The sequence below is a fragment of the Fonsecaea pedrosoi genome (assembly GCF_000835455.1).
Source record: "Fonsecaea pedrosoi CBS 271.37 unplaced genomic scaffold supercont1.1, whole genome shotgun sequence".
Classification (NCBI taxonomy): Eukaryota; Fungi; Ascomycota; class Eurotiomycetes; order Chaetothyriales; family Herpotrichiellaceae; genus Fonsecaea; species Fonsecaea pedrosoi.
Genome location: NW_013550615.1, coordinates 4,294,963 through 4,317,008, shown reverse-complemented (window position 1 = coordinate 4,317,008; position 22,046 = coordinate 4,294,963). Strand labels below are relative to the sequence as shown.

General features: G+C 52.4%; 8 protein-coding genes across 8 annotated transcripts; 5 read left to right on the top strand and 3 right to left on the bottom strand.

The window, feature by feature from the left end:
* Positions 1 to 5,250: 5,250 nt before the first annotated feature.
* Positions 5,251 to 5,885, top strand: Z517_01567 (uncharacterized protein; the record flags this gene model as incomplete). The annotated part of the gene is made up of 3 exons (XM_013434526.1): positions 5,251 to 5,308; positions 5,375 to 5,620; positions 5,677 to 5,885. 3 exons carry the CDS (start codon positions 5,251 to 5,253, stop codon positions 5,883 to 5,885), a joined length of 513 nt encoding a protein of 170 aa, XP_013289980.1.
* Positions 5,886 to 6,963: 1,078 nt separating this feature from the next.
* Z517_01566 (uncharacterized protein) lies at positions 6,964 to 9,195 on the top strand (the record flags this gene model as incomplete). The annotated part of the gene is made up of 3 exons (XM_013434525.1): positions 6,964 to 7,011; positions 7,067 to 7,513; positions 7,630 to 9,195. 3 exons carry the CDS (start codon positions 6,964 to 6,966, stop codon positions 9,193 to 9,195), a joined length of 2,061 nt encoding a protein of 686 aa, XP_013289979.1.
* Positions 9,196 to 11,831: 2,636 nt separating this feature from the next.
* Z517_01565 (aldehyde dehydrogenase) lies at positions 11,832 to 13,383 on the top strand (the record flags this gene model as incomplete). Its single annotated transcript, XM_013434524.1, has 2 exons — positions 11,832 to 11,997; positions 12,059 to 13,383. 2 exons carry the CDS (start codon positions 11,832 to 11,834, stop codon positions 13,381 to 13,383), a joined length of 1,491 nt encoding a protein of 496 aa, XP_013289978.1.
* A 1,572-nt stretch (positions 13,384 to 14,955) lies between these two features.
* Z517_01564 (uncharacterized protein) lies at positions 14,956 to 15,777 on the top strand (the record flags this gene model as incomplete). The annotated part of the gene is made up of 2 exons (XM_013434523.1): positions 14,956 to 15,177; positions 15,349 to 15,777. 2 exons carry the CDS (start codon positions 14,956 to 14,958, stop codon positions 15,775 to 15,777), a joined length of 651 nt encoding a protein of 216 aa, XP_013289977.1.
* Positions 15,778 to 16,136: 359 nt separating this feature from the next.
* On the bottom strand, positions 16,137 to 16,742 carry Z517_01563 (uncharacterized protein; the record flags this gene model as incomplete). Its single annotated transcript, XM_013434522.1, has 1 exon — positions 16,137 to 16,742. The coding sequence occupies one exon, from the start codon at positions 16,740 to 16,742 to the stop codon at positions 16,137 to 16,139; it is 606 nt and encodes a 201-aa protein (XP_013289976.1).
* Positions 16,743 to 17,441: 699 nt separating this feature from the next.
* On the bottom strand, positions 17,442 to 17,771 carry Z517_01562 (uncharacterized protein; the record flags this gene model as incomplete). The annotated part of the gene is made up of 1 exon (XM_013434521.1): positions 17,442 to 17,771. The coding sequence occupies one exon, from the start codon at positions 17,769 to 17,771 to the stop codon at positions 17,442 to 17,444; it is 330 nt and encodes a 109-aa protein (XP_013289975.1).
* Positions 17,772 to 19,011: 1,240 nt separating this feature from the next.
* Positions 19,012 to 19,896, bottom strand: Z517_01561 (uncharacterized protein; the record flags this gene model as incomplete). Its single annotated transcript, XM_013434520.1, has 1 exon — positions 19,012 to 19,896. One exon carries the CDS (start codon positions 19,894 to 19,896, stop codon positions 19,012 to 19,014), a length of 885 nt encoding a protein of 294 aa, XP_013289974.1.
* A 1,171-nt stretch (positions 19,897 to 21,067) lies between these two features.
* Positions 21,068 to 22,027, top strand: Z517_01560 (uncharacterized protein; the record flags this gene model as incomplete). The annotated part of the gene is made up of 1 exon (XM_013434519.1): positions 21,068 to 22,027. One exon carries the CDS (start codon positions 21,068 to 21,070, stop codon positions 22,025 to 22,027), a length of 960 nt encoding a protein of 319 aa, XP_013289973.1.
* Between the last annotated feature and the right edge of the window lie 19 nt (positions 22,028 to 22,046).

The window sequence follows — 22,046 nt, the reverse complement described above, 5'->3', positions numbered from 1 at the left end:
TGTACAATGCAATGGATTTCCTTTACAAGTGCAGTTATAATGGAATGTTCAGAGATGCAATGTGCAACGACTGATATACACAGAAGAAGAGCAGATACGATCAATGAATCGGAGAATTGACGTCGATCAGTCGCATGGAGACGCGCCGCAAGCCACGGGGCGAGCCAGCTCCAAGACTCGAGAGTCCAACCCCCATGCTGCCCTTTCTGTGGTGGCGTTGTGAATGTTTCCAACCGTTGTCCCACAGGTGATGACCTACAAGCCAAAGACAGCCGAGTTGTTTCCATCAACGTTCTTCCAGGCTCCTCATGCTGTCTGCGAGACGTCTGTCACGTTCGTCACCCTTCTTCAGCAGACAATCCAAGCCCTGGACTTGGCCCACCCCCAAAGCTAAAGGCACCGGGTCGATGAAGAGTGTGGGACAATTTCATACGGGGGAGTTGCTGGGTGCTTCAGCCAGGGTCATTAGGCTTCAGGCGGCCCAGCACGCTTCTGCATCTAAGCGCCCACGCTAAAGGATGGCCGTCCTCAGAGCCAATCGGCAGGCGGCCGTATCCTAAGCTGCCTTTGTGAATTTTCGACGTTTCTGGCCAAAAATCACGTTCTCCACTCCCAGCTCAGTGTGAGGATGACGAAGCATGTACGAGGCATTGCAGACGAGAGCATACCAAGAGATCAGTTGTTGTGTGTCCCAGCCGTTGTATGTTGTGACCAAGTACCAACACGACTCAATACAGCTTCAAAGAGTAATAGCTGTCTGCACGTGGCTGGGGGTGACGCTGCTGCAAGAATTTTCCGCCTTCTCAGGTCTACTCGTACCAGGTCGAGGGAGGACAAGGCTCTCAGCGTAAAGCTAGTGAGCCTCAGTCGTTGCTGAAGTTAGGTACCACTCCTACAACGCAAGGTCCTGTCTGTTTTCGGCCTGTCGTTCGTTTTATGCAAGGCGCACCTGGGTATTTACCTGGCTTGGGTCGAAGTCAGATCTCCTGTTGTCTCATCTACTCCGCTGGACCTGCAGCTAATGGATGCTCCTCTCCCGGACGCCTGCGTAATATGACGCCGTGCTTCGGTAGCCTCTCTCTCCCAGCCACCCTTTACCTCAATAAGCAGGGATTTTGCAGACCAAGTCCTTCCATTTTCCGATCTTACGCCACGAGGGGCAAGAGCATGGGAGTTACGTCCGTGTGTAACACCTAGGAAGATCGTGTCGCCTCGACAGAAAAGTCGAGTATTCGTGTGGCTTGCTACTCTAGCTCAACGCCACCAGGTTGAGCGGTGTGATGTCTACGCGACACCGCTGCTACACAGCCATCATACCACCACCAGTTTTGATTCGAAGTTGACGGAATATACCCGAATGGGAATCGAAAATCCATTGCAGAGGGATCTGGTTGGTGCTGTTCGACAAAACCCGTACGACCAGTCTGCCCGACCATGAGCTTGCTAATACCACAGAAGACACTGAAACTGTCCAGGTGTTCGGCTGCCAAAACGATATTTTGATAGCGTGCAAGTCGCATTGGGAGATAGTGACACAAGTTACCCTTGCTTCGAGTCAGGCATTACTTCGTTGTCATGCTCTCGACCGAATGAAGAAGATCAGACACGATTGTTTATCGATTTCACAGCAGCTGAAGTGTCTCTGCCATTACAGTCTCTACAGAACAATATTGCCTGCCAGCACCAGTGATGAGGTTAGGAATGTATTACTGGTAACGTTTCAAGTACTCTTCGAAGACTGCTTGTATCCCAGAATTTGGAAGACTTCGTAGGTGATCTTATCGTCTCAATGCCTTCCATTTGGGGGTGGAATATCAGCCATTGACTCGAATACAGTATTGTGTTTAAGAGCAGAACTTCTCTTGGACTTGCCATTACCACCTTCCCAGCAGATCGATCTCGGGGAACCCTAGCCTATAGATCAATGGGCTCGGCTAGCATTAGTTTCGCCGACAGGTACTTCGATCTGGAAGGCCCACTTGCATCATTGATCGATGGATGATTCGGACGATCTTCTTCTCTTTGCAACACTGCTGAAGCGTCGCTTTTCAGCTGTTAGACGAAAATAAACCCATGATCTCGTCTCTTCACTCTCTCGACGAGCTCTATTAACACTGGAAGCCCCAAATGCCATACTACCGCGCCGTTGCGGTGGAATTCCCGGGGCTCGCCTTTGACCCAGTCCTGCACAATGCAACCCGACAGACGACCTCCCAGTCCATCTTGGGGATTGCTTTTGGGTTCCACAGTCGACGGTAAGGGGCGCTTCATCTCGAAGGAGTGACTATCCCATTGCATGCGATAACGGCATCAATAGAATGGGGCGCTCAAATGAATGGTCGGTTTGGCTTTCTCGGTTCCGCACGCCCAAAGCTCAATGGGATATCTCTTCTTCATGTGAAAGTTCGGCCCCGAACCAAGCGTGTTTGTTGTTTATTGATCAAGGCGAATCATCCTTGGAGATTTCCTTTTTTTGCTGGAGCATGGAGTTGAGGATCCCTTGCAACCGTTCAATCTCCTTGGTCATCTGTGCGGCTACCATGACTGAGTCATCTCTTGCTTGCTGCAGGATTTTACACTCAAACTTGAGTTTGACAACCTGGTTTTGAAGCCTTCTGATGTTGTCGTCGACCTCCGACTGACGTAAGTCGCACACAGGCGGCCGGCCCCGACTATTCTAGCACGATACACACATGAGGAGGGCTTTTCCCACAAAAGAGTGACAGGGCGATCTTACAGAGTGAGTTCCCCGCCGTTTCAGGCCCCGTTGTTGAAGAGCTGTACAACTGCCCATGTTCGCTGAGTGCGGCTTCGATGAAGAAGTCCGCAATCTCTGGGGACTCCTCGATAAATGTATTTCGTACTCGGTACTGCGCATTGACCCTGCATACATGCGGAGCCGGGCAACTCTGGCACTGAACGACAAGACACCAATCATGGTGCTCAAATCCCTACCACTTTCCCGCGCATCGAGCATTTGGTAGAGGATCGGTTCAGGTCGTCCAATTGAGAAGGTCTTTGTAGCCACTTACTCGTCTTCATCAGTCTAGATTGGTTGAAGTTCGTTGCTGGCTGCCGTTGGTGCCGTCAGATGTCTGCTTACATAGCGCTTAACTCAGGATCTATTTTGTGCCAACCAATCATAGGGTTCAGTATACGTACCTTTTCTTCACTAGAGTCGAAGCTGCCTCCCCATGCTATTGGACGAATCTTGCACAATTCATGCCACCCTTCTCCTTGTCAGTTGGACTGGAGGGGCTTGCTCGGCCTGTTCCGTCTTGCCGGAGCTGGGAGCCACCTTTATAGGTCAATGAGGGTGCGGCTCCGAGCTTTGCCTTTCTCTTTCTAGGTATTTGACCATGGGCTCGTTTAGGATAGGGTGACAAGGGGAACATGGAAAGGAATATGCGTCTCTGCTGAGCAGATTTGCATACTCACCTCAGCTGTTCTCCCCCTGGCATGTGCCACGCGAACCGCACGACAACATCCCATGATAGCCTCGGCTGATTGATTTGACAGTAGATACAGAATCTTGTTATAAGTCCCAGCTGGCTCGAGACGTCACAGCAAATGATCTGCAAGATCATGGATGCCCATCCTGAACGACCCAGGCAGCAGATGCCGACTTGTGACCGCAATTTCTGGATACTTCAGCCAGCTATCTCGAGGGACATTGAGCTCTCCTGGGGATGGGCGGACACAATTCCAGTGACCTTCTTGCTGCTGATTAATGTACCACGGGAGATGTACCCTGCGTCATCTTGGCAACAAAAGGACACTGGAAGCCCGCGGATGAGTAAGTCATTGGTGAGGTGACCAAGAGCTATTCCTCACCAAGCTGGAGACAGTGTTGGGGCGCTTTATAATTGGCTTGCAGGTCTGTGTTAAGCCTGACTTGAATGCCTTGCTTTGGTTCTAGAAAGCTCGCAAAGTCCAGCGAAGCAGTGAACGAGACTCCATGTGGCAGTCCCATCTTGGGAAATTCAACGCATTGCGCTTTCGGGACATCAAAGCGAGTGCTGCCAAGTGACGGATACACGAACAGCGAATCCATTTCGTTTCTGCCAGGCGCCACCGAAGCACTGGACAAGTGCCTGATCTGAGGGAACGCAGGTGGAAAACGACAGAATGCTTTTTTACTCAGCGTCTTGTCGGTGCATGCATTCCTGCGGACAGGAGGGTCGTTAATCCCCTTGTTATCCGAAGGATTGACTCCTTCAGCGTGAACCTTCCCCCACAGGATGGTCCACAGTTTTCAGGTATCCCTGCGGGATTTCGGAACTGGTATAGCGAAGAGACCGTTTTATTTGTCGTCAGAAGATGCCTATTTCTGCAAGGCGCCGCTTGCTGTTGGCTTCGAGCTTGCTAGGGTGCGGATGCGAGGGCACACGCACGTGTCACAGATGCAGTGGGTCGAGTTTCTGCCTGACTAAACACTGTGAGTTGTTGGGCGTATGTATAGGGCGGATAGATGTACTTGTGTGTTCGAGTAGTGAAGTATCTCCAGCGGTGGAAGAGCCTGCTCGCGTTGTCGATTGAGAACATACTCTGGGCGACACACGACACATGGGTTTGATCGTGTGAGATTCAGGCTGTTGCGTCTGTCCAATACCATCGATTCCAAAGGACGTCAATAGCTGCGTCTGCTTCCAGTCCGCCGGATGCCAGGAGACCTGTACAAGATTCGTCTGGACCCAAATTGTACCAACGTGGGCATGAGGCTCTGGGGAACCTGTTACGGCCGAATGGCGGCGGTCTAAGGATGGGAATTCCGGCGTCACTGACTACCGTGCATGATAACCTTTCTGTAAGTTAGGGGATACCGAGGTAAACTGAGGATATCCAATGCATACGGAGTTCTTTGCCACAGTCGATGAGTGGGTGTTGGGTACAAGTCTGGGCCAGGGGCAAGGCTGAGCTTGTCTCTCGTGGTCCAAATGATCCACAGTAGTGTTAGTGCAGATCATTAACGCAACCAAGTGAAGTCGCTCAACCTGCGCCTTGCCAAAGTCGTTGATGGCCTTTTTCGTTTGCAAAGCTGCGAAATTTCCCCAAAGCTGCAGTACACCAAGTATCATTCCAAGTCTATCCGGAAAATCATTCATCTCGACACGACTACTTTCTTAGAATCCATTTCCATTTCCGTTTGCATTTCTGCTTCTTATACTCTGCATTCTTTGCTTCTTGTCGTCATAAACAGAGTGCCGCCACATCTTTCTTTTCCAGGGCTTGCTTCTCCGTATCCTCATCATGAAGACCTCGACGATCGTGTCAATATCTGTCGGGACGGTAGTCACAGGCCTGATTGGTGCGTCGATGCCTCACAAAGGGAAAACATTCTCGGCTGGCCTTTTGGCAACTGACTTTCTATCAGCATATGCCGCGTACTTCGATTACAGGCGGAGAAACGACCCTGAGTTCCGGAAAGCCCTGAAGAAGGAGTCGCGCAGACAAGCCCGATTAGCCAAAGAGGAGGCCGAGTTCCAAGGCAAACAGAAACAGGAGGAGATCAAACGGACTGTTCAGGAGGCAATTGAAGAGGGCTTCCCGACAGACATTGAAGAGAAGGAGGCTTTCTTCATGCAACAAATCGCACAGGGGGAGGCTATGGCCAGTGACGGTCTGTACAACCATCACCATGGCCTGTAAACAGTATGGACTGACTCTTCTTTTCAGGTTCTGATCCTATCGGTGCCGCGCTTTGCTTCTACAAGGGACTCAAGGTCTACCCCGAACCTCAATCACTCATCGGCATCTACGATAATACCGTCCCCAAGGAGATCCTTGAGATCCTCGCAATAATGGTTGCGCAAGACAAGAACCTGAAGGTTGGCTCCTTTGGCGCTGGTAGCGAAGGATCCGACAGTGGCCCGGGCGTCGAATAAACCCACTGCCCGCTGCAACGCGACGAAGAGCGACGAAAAGTGTACCAACAAAAGATTTTTAGTCCCTTTTTGTGGCCTACGCCTGGATGGAGCCACTCTTATTCAGACTTCTTCTGACGAATCTCGCCTCCCTGTACTAAAGAAAGGCTCTATACCCTGCGCCGGTTGAGGGACTGGGTTTGCTCCAACAAGCGTTCTAACTTGGACATAATTTCAATCATCGCGCCCTGTGGCCGATCATCTCAATGAAAAGACTTTTACGGCTTAATAAGTGCTGGCTACTCGCAATTGCCCATCGACTTGTGTGCTGTTTCCCAGAGGTCCCAAACGTTTGCTGTTGCACTGCGCAGGCTGTTATGATTGAGCGATGAACTGCGCGTGAAACCCCTGGCAGGAGTTTTGATTTCCCTTTTTATGGACAGCTTGTCGACTCCCAGCTAATCACTGCTTGCGTTACTCATATCGAGACTGCATCAGCACGCCTCGAGGAGTGCTTCTGGACCTTGTTGGCGTGTGAGGAAGCAACTTCGGACCCCTAAGACATCTGCTCGTCCAACGGTCGAAACAGTCTCTGTACCGAAAGGAGTAGCAGCATTCCCTTTCAACCATCATTCTGTCCATGATCGCGTATGGTATACCTGGTACAAGCAATGTGTTTTTGCGCATTAGTCTGCCGCACATAGACAGCATGCTCCCAGATGCCCAAGTCAGTTAGGCTAGAGACGGCCCAAGAACCGCCAATATCCGACAGTTACATACTTGACTGCTTTCATCGCCAGCGGATTCCTCCGTGTCTTTCACAAAAGCATTGGACGACCGAGCCTCAACCCAACCTTTGGAGGTATGGATTTAGATGCGTCCTACTCCTACTGCCCTTGGCAGTTCACGTCTTGTCAGAGGGCGTAGATCCACATTGAGTTCGAGGAGTTGTTTTACCAGCATGTAAACATTTTCCTAGCCAGTAGGTTACCAGTCTGTACTCCCTTTACGTCAGGAACGAGGTCGGCTTTGGCACAAACAATTTGGAGCGGATGCTCGCAAGCTACCACAAGAAATCAATCTCGAAGAAATGGCAGTCATGGGTCCACACCCTTTGGACCCCCTCACGCCTCAAGAGATCTCTCAAGTAAGGATGGCTCTCGAAGTGTTCCAGCATGCGATCACGAATTGACCGGTTCTAGACCGCGAAGCATGTCCGCGCAGCGTTCCCCGATGGCGAAGCATATTTCCGGGTCATCACCCTCGCAGAGCCTGCAAAGGCCGAGATGGTGACTTTTCTCGAGCATGAGCACAGCAAAGGCGGTGGTGTCGAGTCACAGACGTTGAAAAGGCCGCCTCGTCTCGCCACTGTTCAGGTGTTTCTTGGGCAGCCACGCGACAGCGCGCACTTTTACGAACTCAAGGTGAACGTGGACACCGGAGAGGTCGTGGGCAAGGAGCAACTTCTCGGCCGGCATCCTCACGTCGACGCCAACGATATGCAGAAGACCGAGGCGGCCTGCCTTGGTGACAGCCGGGTGCAGGCCGCGATCAAGGAGATGCAACTCCCACAAGGGGCCGTGGTCAAGATCGAACCTTGGACGTATGCGACAGATGGGATGAACGATATGAACCAGAAGATCACCATGGTAAGTTTATGGCTCTGCCCGGGAGCGAAACGAAAACGTGATGGCCTTATTTTGAAACTATTGAATTGTCGCGGACCTTATGGGATGGATAGCTGATGACTTGACTTCCGGTGCAGTGCTATTTCTACATGAAATTAATCAGTCATCCGGACGCCAACCACTACGCCTACCCGCTGGACCTTTGTGTGGAGATGTCGGGCGACGCGCGCGTCTTGAAGATATATCACCTCCCCAACGGCACGTCCAACGACATAAGCACGACGGCGAAACCGTACGACCGGCGGAAAATCTTCGACGCGAGCATCGAGTACCATCCAGACTTGGTGCCCGAGCATCGCACGTCCACAAAGCCATACCAGGTCGTGCAGCCGGATGGCCCGTCGTTCACGACCGAAGGCAACCTCGTACGCTGGGAAAAGTGGCATCTGCGCGTCGGGTTCAACTACAGGGAAGGACTTACGCTCCATGACGTGCGGTATGACAGTCGGTCGTTGTTCTACCGCCTCTCGCTCTCAGAGATGTTTGTCCCCTACGGTGATCCGCGGACGCCATATGCTCGAAAAGCCGCGTTTGATCTGGGCAACGACGGCGCAGGCTGCAACGCCAACAACCTGCAGCTGGGGTGCGACTGTCTGGGCCACATCAAGTACTTTGATGGCTGGCACGCCACCAGCTCGGGCGACCCCATAAAACTGCCCAACGCGGTGTGCTGTCACGAGATCGACGACGGGATCCTGTGGAAGCACACCAACTTCCGCACCAACAACGCCGTGGTCGCCCGCTCGAGGGTCCTGGTGCTGCAAACCATCATCACCGTGAGCAACTACGAGTACATTTTTGCCTTCTACTTTGGGCAGGACGCGTCGTTGCATTATGAAGTGCGCGCGACGGGGATTGTGTCGACCGCCCCGATCAATGTGGGGGATAAAGTGCCGTTTGGCACGACGGTCGCACCAGGCGTCATGGCTCCGTATCATCAGCACCTGTTCTGTCTGAGGGTTGATCCGGCTGTGGCGGGGTGGAAGAACTCCCTCGTCGTCGAGGAATCACACGCGATGCCGCTCGAGAGTCAAGACCCCAGTATCCACAACCCTTTTGGGATTGGATACACGACCAAAGCTGAGACGGTCAAGGAAGAATGCGGCTTGGATCTCGACCACACGGTCAATCGGGTCTTCAAGATCGTCAACGAGGGCGTGACGAACCCCGTCACGGGAGGTCCTGTTGGATATAAACTGGTCCCGTGCTATAGTCAACTCACCCTCGCACACCCATCCTCGTACCATGCGAAGAGATCCGAGTTCGGCGCCCATGCGGTCTGGGTGACGAGGTACCACGACGGAGAGCTGTTCGCAGCGGGAGACCACACCATGCAATCTCTCGGCGGTGAAGGGATTGCCAGCTGGATCGCGAAACGCCAGCTGCAGCAGCAGGAGTCTTCGGCGGCAGCGGACAATGCTCCCCCGTCTGACGTCAAGAATCAAGACATTGTCGTCTGGCATACCTTTGGATCCACGCACAACCCGCGCGTGGAGGATTGGCCGGTGATGCCGTGTGAGAAGATGGTCGTTGGGCTGAAACCCGTCAACTTCTTCACCAGGAATCCCGCCATGGATGTCGCGCCGTCAACGCAGGAACGCAACCAGAGCGTGCTGGTGACGGCAAACGGGCATTGTTCTTAGCATTCATGTTTGTTTGTGTGTGTGCATGCATATATAGAGAATAGAGTAACAATCATCTTATCTTTCTCCTGAGTGAGTACCTAGTACCAGTGGTAGCAATACCAGGAGGTGAATGTCAATGTCTTGGCATTGATCCTCTTGGATGTGGATGTTGTCTCCGCACAATCAACCCCCCCTGCTCGACAGGAGGACAAAAAGGGACAAAAACAAAAAAACAAAAAAGAATTATTACTACTACCGGACTACCAAAAAAGTTGGTCACCCACATCGAACCTGGGACTTCGCATATCTTGCCAGTGTGTAATCTCACATCGCCAACTCCGGGTGGAAGAGTCTCTGCAGAATCGCTTCCCTCAAGTGTCACTTCCAATGACTTAACGTTCCGTAGCGATCGTGGTCTGCACACACGAGTACGATGAACGACCCGAAATTCCGAGCAAGGCACGACTGAACAAGTGGGTGTGTGAAGCGACGCCCAACAGGCTCAAGGTGATCTCCTAACTTTTTGACCATGACAGCCAAGAGACAAATTTTGGGACAATAATATATATTATGATGAATTATTGTGGTGGGTATACACGTGATTCTAGGTGGGGATCTTTCGGCATAGTTGCCTTTAATCGGGCCGAGTGTTACCGACGTGCAGCTTGTCTGCTGTTTCATTTCCCCTCAAACTTCGCCAGTAATCAGCCTCCCTGGACAAGGATTAGTCGATCATCGTAAGCAATGCAGCAACCCTTCCCAACCAGGCCAAAAGCTTCAGGTGCTTCGGTCCGCCGCCGCTACAGCTACGTCGTGTTATGAACGAATCAGCTGTCGATCGGCGCCGTCAGCATGCAAAACTGACTGACTTTTTTGTCTATACCTGGTAGATTCCCTTACGAATAGCTTGCAGCAGACCGAGATCGAACCGATCCTAGTCGAACACGGCTATAACGAGGCCCAAATTCCAACGGTTGACCTGCCCATCGGCGAGTTGATGCACAGATATTAGCTCGGCAGTATAAGGTCGATGGGGAGGTGATCAAGATTCTACAAGTAGCTCTTTCGCTAGCATGTTAAGACACAGATTGGGCGTCTACAACCGGGCCGATGGAAGCACAAACCAGGTCAATGTTTCAAAATATTCGATTAGATGATCCTGGGCCTCATCGCATTCTCCCCATGTTTTACTTGAGAGGGGCTGGCTACATGGGTCGGCAATAAGACGGAGGACGAAGCTCGACGTTACAATACTTCTGGATTTGCTATCATTTGTGGAAACGGTTCCGCAGACGCGCCAGTTTGTCCAGATTGGGAAACAGAGAGCGAACTATAAGCCTGGTGGCCTGGCACTTGGATACCGAGGGACAAAGGTCGACTCGACCGTGTTGATGCGAACAAAGACTGGCAATACATACCAAGCGCGCCACATCTGCCCCGCGCCGACGGAGAACTCTCCTCTATGCTGTACTCAGTATCTGTGCCTGTGCCCCTGCCCCTCCGAACCCCTGTGCCCCTCTATCTACGGCATCCCCCATATGGCAAAGGAGCTTGGATGGGAGGGGGTGGCGGCGGAGACATCGCAGAATTATTGCTTGCTCTCGGCCATAATGCCATACAGCTGGGTCATCTGGTGACGGGGCAATGACTCTCCGTCCAACAAATCGTTCTCGTACGGAAAAAAGTCCTCCAGGCGTTTCTCCTTGTAGCCGGCTTGTAGCCACACACTTTCCGTCCGTACAACCCTTCAACCCTTCTTCCGAACCCATCAGGGCTACAGGGGCTTGGCCGTCTGGGCCAGATTCAGACATGGATGACGCGGGCTTGGTCCTCAGATCCGATGTGATGGAAGTCCCGTCCTCTGCAACATGTATAGCTACCAGTGCATCGTATAGCTAGAGTATGTTTCCTCCAGGACTTTGGATTCGGCTAGCTTCGGGGTCAAGGCAAGATCTGGCCAAAAAAGGTCCAGAGGAATCTTCGTCCGGTCATCCTTTGGGCCAGCCAGAACGGCTCACCGGGCAAAAGTCCATGTTGTACTGCTACTTGGTCGTGGTTGTTTAGTCAGTTCCCCTCTTTGTCCTCTTTGCCACATTGTCCCTCCCTGCGCCCCCCCATCCTAGTCGCAGTCTCCGCGACCTCGTCCAATCCCCTCACTCAATCTCTGAGAACATCGAAACCCTCTTCCACCCTTGAATCACTTGAGGCTTCCCAGCTGTGACAATTCTGATCTCCGTTGATCCACCTACGACTCTCTCGCTGCCTCTCGACCCCGCAGTTGAGATGCGACTCCCAATCACCCCCCTGTCCTTGGAGGGACGGAATTCCAGCGTCCAGCCTACTACAATTGTCCGCTCGACCTCTGGGATCCATTCTCGTGTCTACCCTACTCGTCGCTCGCCGTCTACCTACTGGCTCGGTCAATAGGAAAGCGAAAGAAGATTTGTGCTTGTGGACATCATTGCGTCCATGAGAGTTGGCGCTTCCCCGCGCATGAAGTATTTGAAATAAAGCTCACTCTCTGCCCTCGGTGCTCGTCTGATCTCTCTCTTCTCCTCTTCTTGTCCTATTACAAAAAGTCTGCGACTTTATCCCTTGCCTGTTGTGATACCCCATCCCAGTTCTTTTTGTACCAATCGACAGTTCAAGCAACCATGTCTCTGACAGCAAAGATCGAGACCCCTAGCATCACGTACGAGCAGCCGCTGGGCTTGTACATCGATGGCAAGTGGGTGAAGGGTGTTGAGGGCAAGACCTTTGAGACCATCAACCCATCGAACGAGAAGCCCATTATCGCCGTCCACGAGGCCGGTCCCGAGGGTGAGTGACCTAGAGATCTTGTGAGGTGGGGAGCCTGCTGACCATGTTTTCTCTCGTGTAGATGTCGACCTTGCCGTCAAGGCCGCCCGCAAGGCTTTCAATGGCGTTTGGGCTCAGACGCTCCCCAGTGTGCGGGGCCAGATGCTGTGCAAACTGGCCGACCTCTTCGACGAGTACTCGGATACCCTCGCTGCGATTGAAGCTTTGGACAACGGCAAGGCCCTGTCCATGGCCAAGGTCGACGTTCAGCTGTCTTCGGGCTGCTTGAGATACTACGGTGGATGGGCAGACAAGATCCACGGCAAGACCATCGACACAGACCCAGAGACATTCAACTACACCAGACATGAAGCCATCGGTGTCTGCGGTCAGATCATCCCATGGAACTTTCCTCTTCTCATGTGGTCCTGGAAGATTGGCCCTGCGATCGCCACCGGTAACACTGTTGTCCTAAAGACTGCTGAGCAGACCCCTCTCTCTGGCCTGTTCGCCGCCACTCTCTGCGAGAAGGCCGGCATTCCCGCCGGTGTCATCAATATCCTCTCCGGCTTCGGCAAGACTGCTGGTGCCGCTATCGCCTCCCACATGGACATTGACAAGGTCGCCTTCACTGGCTCGACCGTCGTCGGCCGCACCATCCTACAAGCCGCTGCCAAGTCGAACCTGAAAAAGGTCACTCTCGAGCTGGGCGGCAAGTCGCCCAACATTGTCTTCAACGACGCCAACATCGAGGACGCCATCTCGTGGGTCAACTTTGGTATCTTCTTCAACCACGGCCAGTGCTGCTGCGCCGGCTCGCGTGTCTACGTCCAATCGGGTGTCTATGACAAGTTCATCCAGGCATTCAAGGAGCGGACGGCCAAGAACGTCGTCGGCGACCCATTCAAGGCCGACACCTTCCAGGGGCCTCAGGTCAGCAAGCTCCAATTCGACCGGATCATGAACTACATCCAGTCCGGTAAGGAGGCTGGCGCCAAGGTTGAGACTGGTGGTGAGCGCCACGGCGAGGAGGGCTACTTCATCCAGCCCACCATCTTCTCCAATGTCAGCGAGGACATGAAGATCATGCAAGAAGAGATCTTTGGTCCTGTCTGCGCCATCAGCAAGTTCGAGACTGAGGAAGAGGTGATCCGACTCGGCAACGAGACCACCTACGGCCTCGCCGCTGCCGTGCACACCACTAACCTCAACACTGCCATCCGCGTTGCCAACGCCCTCAAGGCCGGCACCGTCTGGGTCAACAACTACAACATGCTCAGCTACCAGGTCCCCTTCGGTGGCTTCAAGGAGTCTGGTATTGGCCGTGAGCTCGGCAAGTATGCTCTGTCCAACTACACTCAAGTCAAGTCTGTGAGAGTCCGACTTGGCGGTGCTCTCTTTGGTTAAAAGGGTCAACATATCTCCTAAAGTGAAAAATGATAAGTCCATGGAGTAATTACGAGAGAACGAAAACGACTCATTCCAACTTTTGTCCCGCGAAAACCAAAAAGGCATGCAAGTGAGAAATGTCAGAGCCGGGGGAAATCATCTGGCCTGGTTTCTTTCATTATACATCACACACAAACACACACCAGCACGAGCACGAGCACACACCTCGGGGGCTAGTTTACCTGTGCATGGGGCTGGCGCTGCCGGTTCAAAGTCTTGTAAAGTTCTGCTGCTTGCTAGCTAGCTAGCTATGTAGGTAAAGTAGTCCTCAATGGCTGTACAATGGATAATGAAGTGTTATGAATATGGATGAGTGATGTCGTTTTTGTCGTGTCGGTCCCATATGTCTCGTCTATATATCGTCGATTTGCATTTAACTCTTGATAAGGTAGAAGCATGCTGTCAGTCTGTACACAGAGAAGTGGATAGCTGGATAGATATGTTAGATAAATAGGTAGGTATCAAGAGATATCATCCGACCCACAGATCCAATCTCCAACCTTTCCTGTAGAGATTTCTCTCTGGCTTTTCGCTTTTCGCTGTTACTCAACCTCGCGTATCCACAACCCCGTGACAACCCCGACAAATAATCCGCTAGATCGCTGGATCGCAGCATCTCGACCGAGAAGCCGTGAGTGATCACATGACGAGGCTCGCCACATCGCCCCCCTGAGAGGATTGGCTCGCCCGGCATATCGGAAATCCGATGAATATCGTTGGCTATCTACATACCTACCAATATCGCATATATACGTGCATACATAATTGGACCAGGTGAAGGGTGGGATCGTACAAATAGTAAACTATAGTACGATACGATACGACACAACTCGACACAACATCATCAACACGCGAGAAGTGGATCGATCGATTGATCACCGGGTACGCCACGCGCCACACACACACTTTCTCTCTCTTCTCTCTTCTCTCTTTCTCTCTGGATTATCTTCTTTCTTTGATTTACAAGACATGACAAAGCCAGGACGGGACAAGACTGCTCAGCATCCTTTGAATTCTTGAAGAGAGGAGAGGACGAAAAAAATATAAATTCTGGCCCAGGGGACCTGGTGTTTTCAGAGGGTTTGGATACGTCTCTTCAATTCGACCGTCAATCTATCCGGCTGGTCGGTGGAGTCTTGTTCGTGAATTGGAGTACTCTCTACAGCGGAGAGGAGAGAGAGAGAGGGGCGGATGAGAGGCTGGGTATCCTCACGTCAACGTCCACTACCGCATCTACGGACCAGCGTCTGTGTCTCTGTCGGTGTCTACGCCAGTGTCTGTGTCTTGATGCTAGCGATCCTCATCGCTCTCCTGCAACAAACGTCAACTCGATTCCTCCCACTATCAACACCGGTACAGATCCTACGTGTCAACGCCGCCGCGAACAACTTCCAGACCCTGAGGGCAAAAGTAGTCCCCCTCTGGATCGGCGGTGCAGGCCCGTCTCAGACGGCATTGCAAGGCACTGTTTCGCACGCACCGACATTTTTGAGATCCATCTCCTCAATCCCGACAAACCCGACAACCAGCATGGCTTCGCAAGGGTGTGGCCTTGGCCCCGAACAGTGCACGCCGGGACAAAAAGCTGGTGTTCAAGCGGATCCATCAACGGCGTCGAACAACAAGAATGCAGATACAGACACAAAAACAGATGCAGATAAAGCCGCAGCTGAACCAGAGCCAGAGTTGCCGAAACTGTCTGCCCAGGATTTCCGCGAGTATAATCGCCTGGCCGTCATGATGAATGCCTATGTATGTGATGTTGAAACTGAAATCCCCTTTTACCAAAAACCCCCTTTGGGACTTTTTCTTCCCAAGATGTTTTGTTCCCAAGCACTCGTTCCTTGGAGCGGAGGACTGTTCGTTCTCCCCGCACATCCTTCTCCCGAAAACAACGTCCGACTAACAAACAAACACGCCTAGCACAACCATTTCCGATACACGTGGAATCTCCTGTACAAGGCGTGCACGTCCGGGTCGCGACCCGCGGGTATGTCCATCCGCAGCTTCATCTCGCAGGGCCTGCACCTGTGCCACTCGCTGACGATCCACCACACGATCGAGGAGCAACACGTCTTCCCCGAACTGGCCGAGCGCATGCCCGCGTTCGGCGCCCACGACCACCTCATCACCCAGCACGAACAAATCCACGAAGGGCTCGACAAGTTGGAGGAGTATCTCGACGCGTGCCGGAGCGGGGAGAAGGAGCTGCGCCTGTCCGAGTTGAAGGAGATCATGGACTCTTTTGGAGATGTGTTGTGGGCCCACTTGGATGACGAGGTGAGGATGCTGGGCGCGGAGAATATGCGCCGGTTCTGGACCAAGGAGGAGATTATGGCCATGCAGTGGTGAAGTAATGTCCAATGTCGCTTTAGATGGTGTTTCGGGGCATTGCATGTCGAGCGATAGACGGTGGGCCGGCGTTGGGGGGTTTGGTAGAACTATTTACTGACACCATTCCCCCCCCCCTCTCACGACAGGTTGTGTATCAAAGTTGACGTAATATTCGAGCCCGCGGTGGCGCTCTGAAATTCGAATAGTACTTGACCGTCGTCATAACTCTAATCAGTGAGCTTGGTCAAATCAACTTGATACCGTCCATCGTCCATGGTTACTTGCACTTGCACTCTCACCCTCACTCTCAAATTCACTCTGCTATTAGTTTTTCTGGGGTGGAAGAGAGAGAATCCACGACGGTCTTTAGGGCCCATTCAAACCTCGTCCCTCTCCAAAAACCCGGGATCATTCTGCACCCTCCGCTCAAACTTTGTCCACCAGTCCTGGAAGCTTTTGAGCGGCACGACCTCGACCCCGTTGGCCGTGTTGCCGGCAAAACTGGCCAGGAAGTTGAACGCGTTGCGGATGATGCGCTGGGCCAGCACCCTCGTGTCGGGCGGTCTCTTGACGAGGGCTGAAGAATTCGAGGACGCTGTCGTAGGCGATATTGGTGATTGTTGCTGTTGCTGCTGGAGCTGGAGCATCTGCGCCTGGATGTTCTCGGCCGGTTCGACCGAGATGCCTAGGTTGACTTGTCCCGCAGAAGGGTTGTTGGCGACGCCAGAGTCGGGCAGGTTCACGCGGAACAGCGCAGAGGGCTTCTCGTTCCCGATGGCGCCGAGGAACTTGAACCCCTGCTCCCCGGGCAGTTGCATGTAGACTCCCGCGGCTGTGCCCGGGGGAAGGAGGTTGTTTGGGTGTAGGAAGACGCCGACGTTGTGGAATGCTGGCGAGGCCGGGAACGAGACGGCAAACTGGTTCGGCGAGACGGTCGCCATCTCGGGGATGATGGGCCGCGTGGGGATGAAGACTCCAAACATGTCTGGCGGTGGTGCGATTACTGGGAGGGTTTGCTATGGCCAGGGAGGAAAGAGGAAAAAGAGTAACCTTGTCACTTAGGATATAAAGTACATGGAAACATGGGGGAAATTATATCAATTCAGGCAGCTTGACCAGGCCGGACGCTGCCGTGGGCTGAGGCTGTTAAAGTGTGGGACAAACTCAACTGCCCGCGGCTCACCCTCTCTTGGGACGGTGCTGACGCCGCCTTTGTGCTTGATGGATGATGACGTCATTATTACTGAAGTCCGCGAAACTGACTGTAAAGCGGCCTTGCAGAGTTTCTCCTTTGAGGCTTGTTGATCAACGTCTATTTGCAGTACTACAAGTAGAGAGCCACAGAGCCTCTCGCTGTAAAATCAGCTTCGTCAAGGCAGGACTGGGTGCAGTATCTTGCCATTACATTTCCCACATACACATACAAACAACATCGATGAGGCTACTTTCTGCTGATCCGAATCCCTTCAACCCGTTCCCATCAATTCTTGATCAAGAGGAGGGCCCAGTATACTCTGAAGTTCATCTAATCCCTCTCCAAACTATCCACGAGACCACTTTCGACGAATGCATTGCGACTTCCGCTGATTCAACCATTCCTGATTCTCGTTCGTGGAATTGTCCTGCACGTCATCGTCTGGGAACTCGGCCAGAAGCTTCGTTACCGAGTGATATTCTCCAGTTCAGCACTTTCTCACAATGGCGTCGCTGGCCGAATTGGTCAAGGGCGGAAATTGTCTGAACTGGAATTTTTCGGCCAGTGTGACAAAGTGGTCTCTACCCCAGGACTCGGTCTCGTACGGCTCATGGCCACGTAACAGGGTGTAGTAGATAGAGCCGACGGCAAATGTCTCGGTTCGAGCCCCTGCTAGGCCATAGGTGCCAGGGTCGCCGTCGTCGTCTTTGCTAAGTAGCCACCCGAATGGCTCAGTCAGCACGGCAATCTCTTCGCCGATTCTGACTGCCCGGTCCATATCGGCCAGCTTCAAATTCCGATTGGAATCTAATAGCATATTGGCTGGGCGAATATCTCCATGGATCAGTTCTGCCTGCTCGAGTCCCGCCGCAACGAGACAAAGTTGTCTCATCCATCGATGAATGACTCGTGACTCGAAATGGCGCGACAACCTGAGAACTCAGTGTCCCTCGCGGTCCCGATAGTAACATTGCAAGAATTCCATGAGGTGCAAGCTCCAGGGATGTATCGATCAGAGTCTGGAAAAAGCAACGAATCAAAGGTGGGATCCGTGGAAGAGTGCTGGCTATTGGAGCACTCTTTGCTCGTTGGCATGATCTGCCTGTTCGTCTTCTTCTGTCCGAGCCCTTTTGACAGCAATATAGGCATTCAGTTGATACACTGTACCATTGCTGCCGCGGCCAAGGAGACTCATGGTCGACGAAATCGTATAGCAGAGGAAGATTGAACTCTTGAAGTGATTGCTCAGATGTCTATTTGTCTCTCTTCTGTGCCGGTGAGCGTATTTCAGTCGTGGATCCTTATACGTAGAATGTTTCACCGCGCATTACTCAAACAAGCTGCTCAAAACGAGGCAAAAGCGGGTGCCATTTAGACCGCGTTGTTGCAACCAGGATGAGTGACTAGACCCGTGTCCACGAGGGGCCTTTTCAAAAAATGGCGTTCAATGGATGGTAGCCCTTGTCTTTGCAGCCCAAGTCGAGAGAACTAAGACCAATCGGGCCATGCATATCTGCTGTGCTTCCATCCCTAATCACTCCCTTGTTGGTCACTTGGAAGAAGGCAGGGAGGGAAATCGGGGAAATGGGACAACGACGAAAGTCGTGCAACCAGACTTGGGTGATGCCCAACCATGGAGGTCCATCCACCCCAGCTGGAGACCATCCAAGATATTCCTCTCTGACATGTGCATAACAATGTTTGGCGCCACACCACGACGAATCTTCACTGCCAGGGGCCCTATAAAGGACCTCAGTTTCTCCGTCTTCTCCGCCATCGTGCCTGGCTGCTTGCACTCAAACTTCGTGAATCAACCTAGGAAATCTGTTCCTCAAAACTCAAAATGCCGACTCCTCAGCAGTCCGTATGCGTACAGTACCAGATCAGATACACCTGCGGGCATTCAATCAACAGCGAGTTCATCAAGTGCGCAAAGCATTTTGGCCACCCAGATCTCAGGTGCAGGTCGGGCGTTTGGAAGTACGATGAAGACAAGATATCGACTCACAAGTGTCGACCCTGCTCAACAAGCATGTGAGGTATTGATCAACCATCGGTTACGCAGAGCTTGCCGCTATTATCCCAGTCTCAGGGACATTTGTGGCTGCTAGTTCCCAGGGTCGACCTTTGTCAGAGGGATCCAGAAGAGTTGATTCTAGGCTATCAAGTTCTTGCGCCGTCATGTCATCCCAACGGTCGTTCTCATGGTCTGATCGGATAGATGAGTTCTCAAAATCAATGAACTTTGGCCCATCTTCTGTGATCAGAATGTTGTACCGAACCAGATCCCCGTGGAGGATACCAAGACTGTGCAGTTGTCGGACTGCGTTCTGACAGGCCCCCACGTCCGCTGGGGATGCTGGTCGGCCAGGTAAAGCTGTTATCAGGAATCCGATCACTCGATGTGATCCTTCAAAGACATATCCCAAAAGCTCAGGCCCTAGTGTTGAATTGCTTTTTGCTAGCAAGTGGTAGGCCGCCAATTCCTGCAGTATCCATGGAATCTCGAATTCGAATCTCGCAATCTTCATATAACATTTCTGCGACCCTATATCCACATAAGTGACTCTAGATTTCGGGTAAGATAGAGCACGAAGTTTGACAATATCAAAGTGTGGGTATCCTATCAGAACTTTCTCCCGAGGTATCGCATGAGCTCTGAAATGATCCTGACGGCAATGGACCTCTCCACCGAGCCTTGATACTGTGAACGTAGTCCATTTGTCATACCATCCACTAAGTTTTGACAATGCACGGATAAGCTCATCGTTTGACGTTACTGCGTCCTCTGGTAAGATGCTGATATCCGTTACGTGAACATAAACAACTCTCGTCTCGTCATGGCCTTGGCGTCGAAGCCGATAGAAGCAGTCTTCGGGCCCGAGATCGAGATCCAACAAAGTATCGCAAGTATCCAGCTGGGATGAATCGCCCGCCGCCATTGATCTTTCAGTCTCCAACATCAACAAAATCTTGCCACGCTTGCTAAAGGTGTCTCAGGTCAACGGAGGTGCCTTGAGTGATAAATGCACAATTTAAGCTGTAGACTTGATCTTGTCTCCGTGTACGTCCCGGAGTTCGAGTTACCACAGCGAAGCAGTAGAAGGGAGGGGAGACCAGGAACAGCTGGTCGAGATGGGTGACCGAGGGCTTGGTACTTCACGGGAGAGAGGGACCGTGGTGCGCATGAGTGAGCGTGATTTTCAGAAGGAGAAATATCATCAGGGGCTACCTTCAGAGGCACGTCCAGGAGGAAGGGCGGTGAAGACAGAGGCACGAGAGGTGGGAATCCAAAGCGCAGTTGCGAAGTGACGAGTTCATGGCAAGGGATGGGTATGTCGCCAATGGTAGTCACGTGGTCGTGAGTAACGCGTCGAGGCGCGTTTAGCTGCCACCCACTGTTCGAGAGGACCCAGGGCTGCCACGGCTGCCCAGCACAAGTTGCCACATCCTCCGAGGCACACTCTCTTGATTGACCTACATAATGGAAACTCCCTCTGGCACCAGAAAATTACGAGGGTCGAATTGACCAACGTCAGAATTGTATCGGTAAGTAAATGGTGAGTCGAAGGGCGATGGTGGTTTTAAAAGCGGCACGGGTCGGGATGACTAAGGGAGCTCCGAGCAAAGGCATCAATAAAACCTGGGGGCACCACAGCATTATTGGATGAACTACCCACACAACAAATCGGTTTCCTAGTTTGTCACTTTATCATAGTCGCTAAGACCGTCTCTGTCTCTGTGTGTGAGACTCATACGTTCCTTCTCTCCTCGCTATTTGGGACCGAAGTCTTTGCCGATTCTCGCAAAGAACCCCAGCTTCGAATTTTCTGATACCAATAGACCACATCCTGGGAGGTATACACGACTAACCTGGAAAAAGTACGTAAAAGAGAGAAAACGAGAGAGAGATAGAGACAGAAAAAGACCAAAAACATGGGCCTGCTGTCAAATCTGGACTTGGTCAATGAATGCGACAAGTATGTGTATACCTACATGCCTGCTGTCCCATCCTCAAGGCGCTCAGCAAGCACATTCCCCTCTTCGACACCCCTCCTCTTCCACCACTACATCTCTTACCGCCAAGATTACGTGAAGTGATTGATGGCACTAATGGTGAATACTGACTGGGGTGTGGACACAAAAAGCTTCCCTTACTACACGGACGACCCGGACAAGTTCAAGGCTTTGTGGGAAGGCTACTACCACTTCTACCTAGAAGGTTGCGGCGCGTGTTTGGGATACATGACCTCTTCTGTCGCGGAGCGAATGCCTCTCACCCAACACTGGAAGCTGGACAAAGTCAATAGGCGCCTGACATTCCAACCTCGAGATGAGCGGGGAACCCCGGTCGTCGACCTCGGCAAGCGCAGCGACATCTTGGGGGACTATCTCCAGGAGGTGCGCGAGAGACGCATCTTTGCCGTCCTCGACGGTTGGCGGAATGAGCGTTACCCCATATACGGGCCGCAAAAGGAGCTTGTGTTAAACATGGAACGATCAGCGTCCCCTCTCTTTGGAATTGTCACCTATGGTGTGCATCTGACCGGCTATGTCATGACCGACGAGGGGATGAAGATATGGACACCACGACGCTCCTTGACAAAGCCAACGTATCCCGGCATGATGGACAACACGGTCGCCGGAGGGCTGAGCACGGGAGAAAAGCCCTTTGATTGCCTGGTCAGAGAATGCGAAGAGGAAGCCTCATTACCAGCAGACTTGGTGCGCCGCACGGCTCAGGCTTGTGGCACACTGACATATTTCCACGTCCGCGACGCCCGAGCTGGAGGAGAGACGGGACTCTGTCAGCCCGAGTGCCAATACATCTATGACCTCAGGATGTCTCCCGATGTCATACCCAAGCCAGGCGACGACGAAGCCATCGATTTCCAGCTTCTGACTGTCGAGGAGGTGCGGCGAGCTATGGCCGAGGGTAGATTCAAGCCGAATTGTGCACATTTGCTCTTGGAGTTCCTCGTCAGGCATGGCTTCGTGACGGCCGAGAACGAACCGAATTATATTGAAATAGTCGCAAGACTCCATAGACGGTTGGAGTTCCCAACTTCGTGAGACCCGGTCACGACGAGTG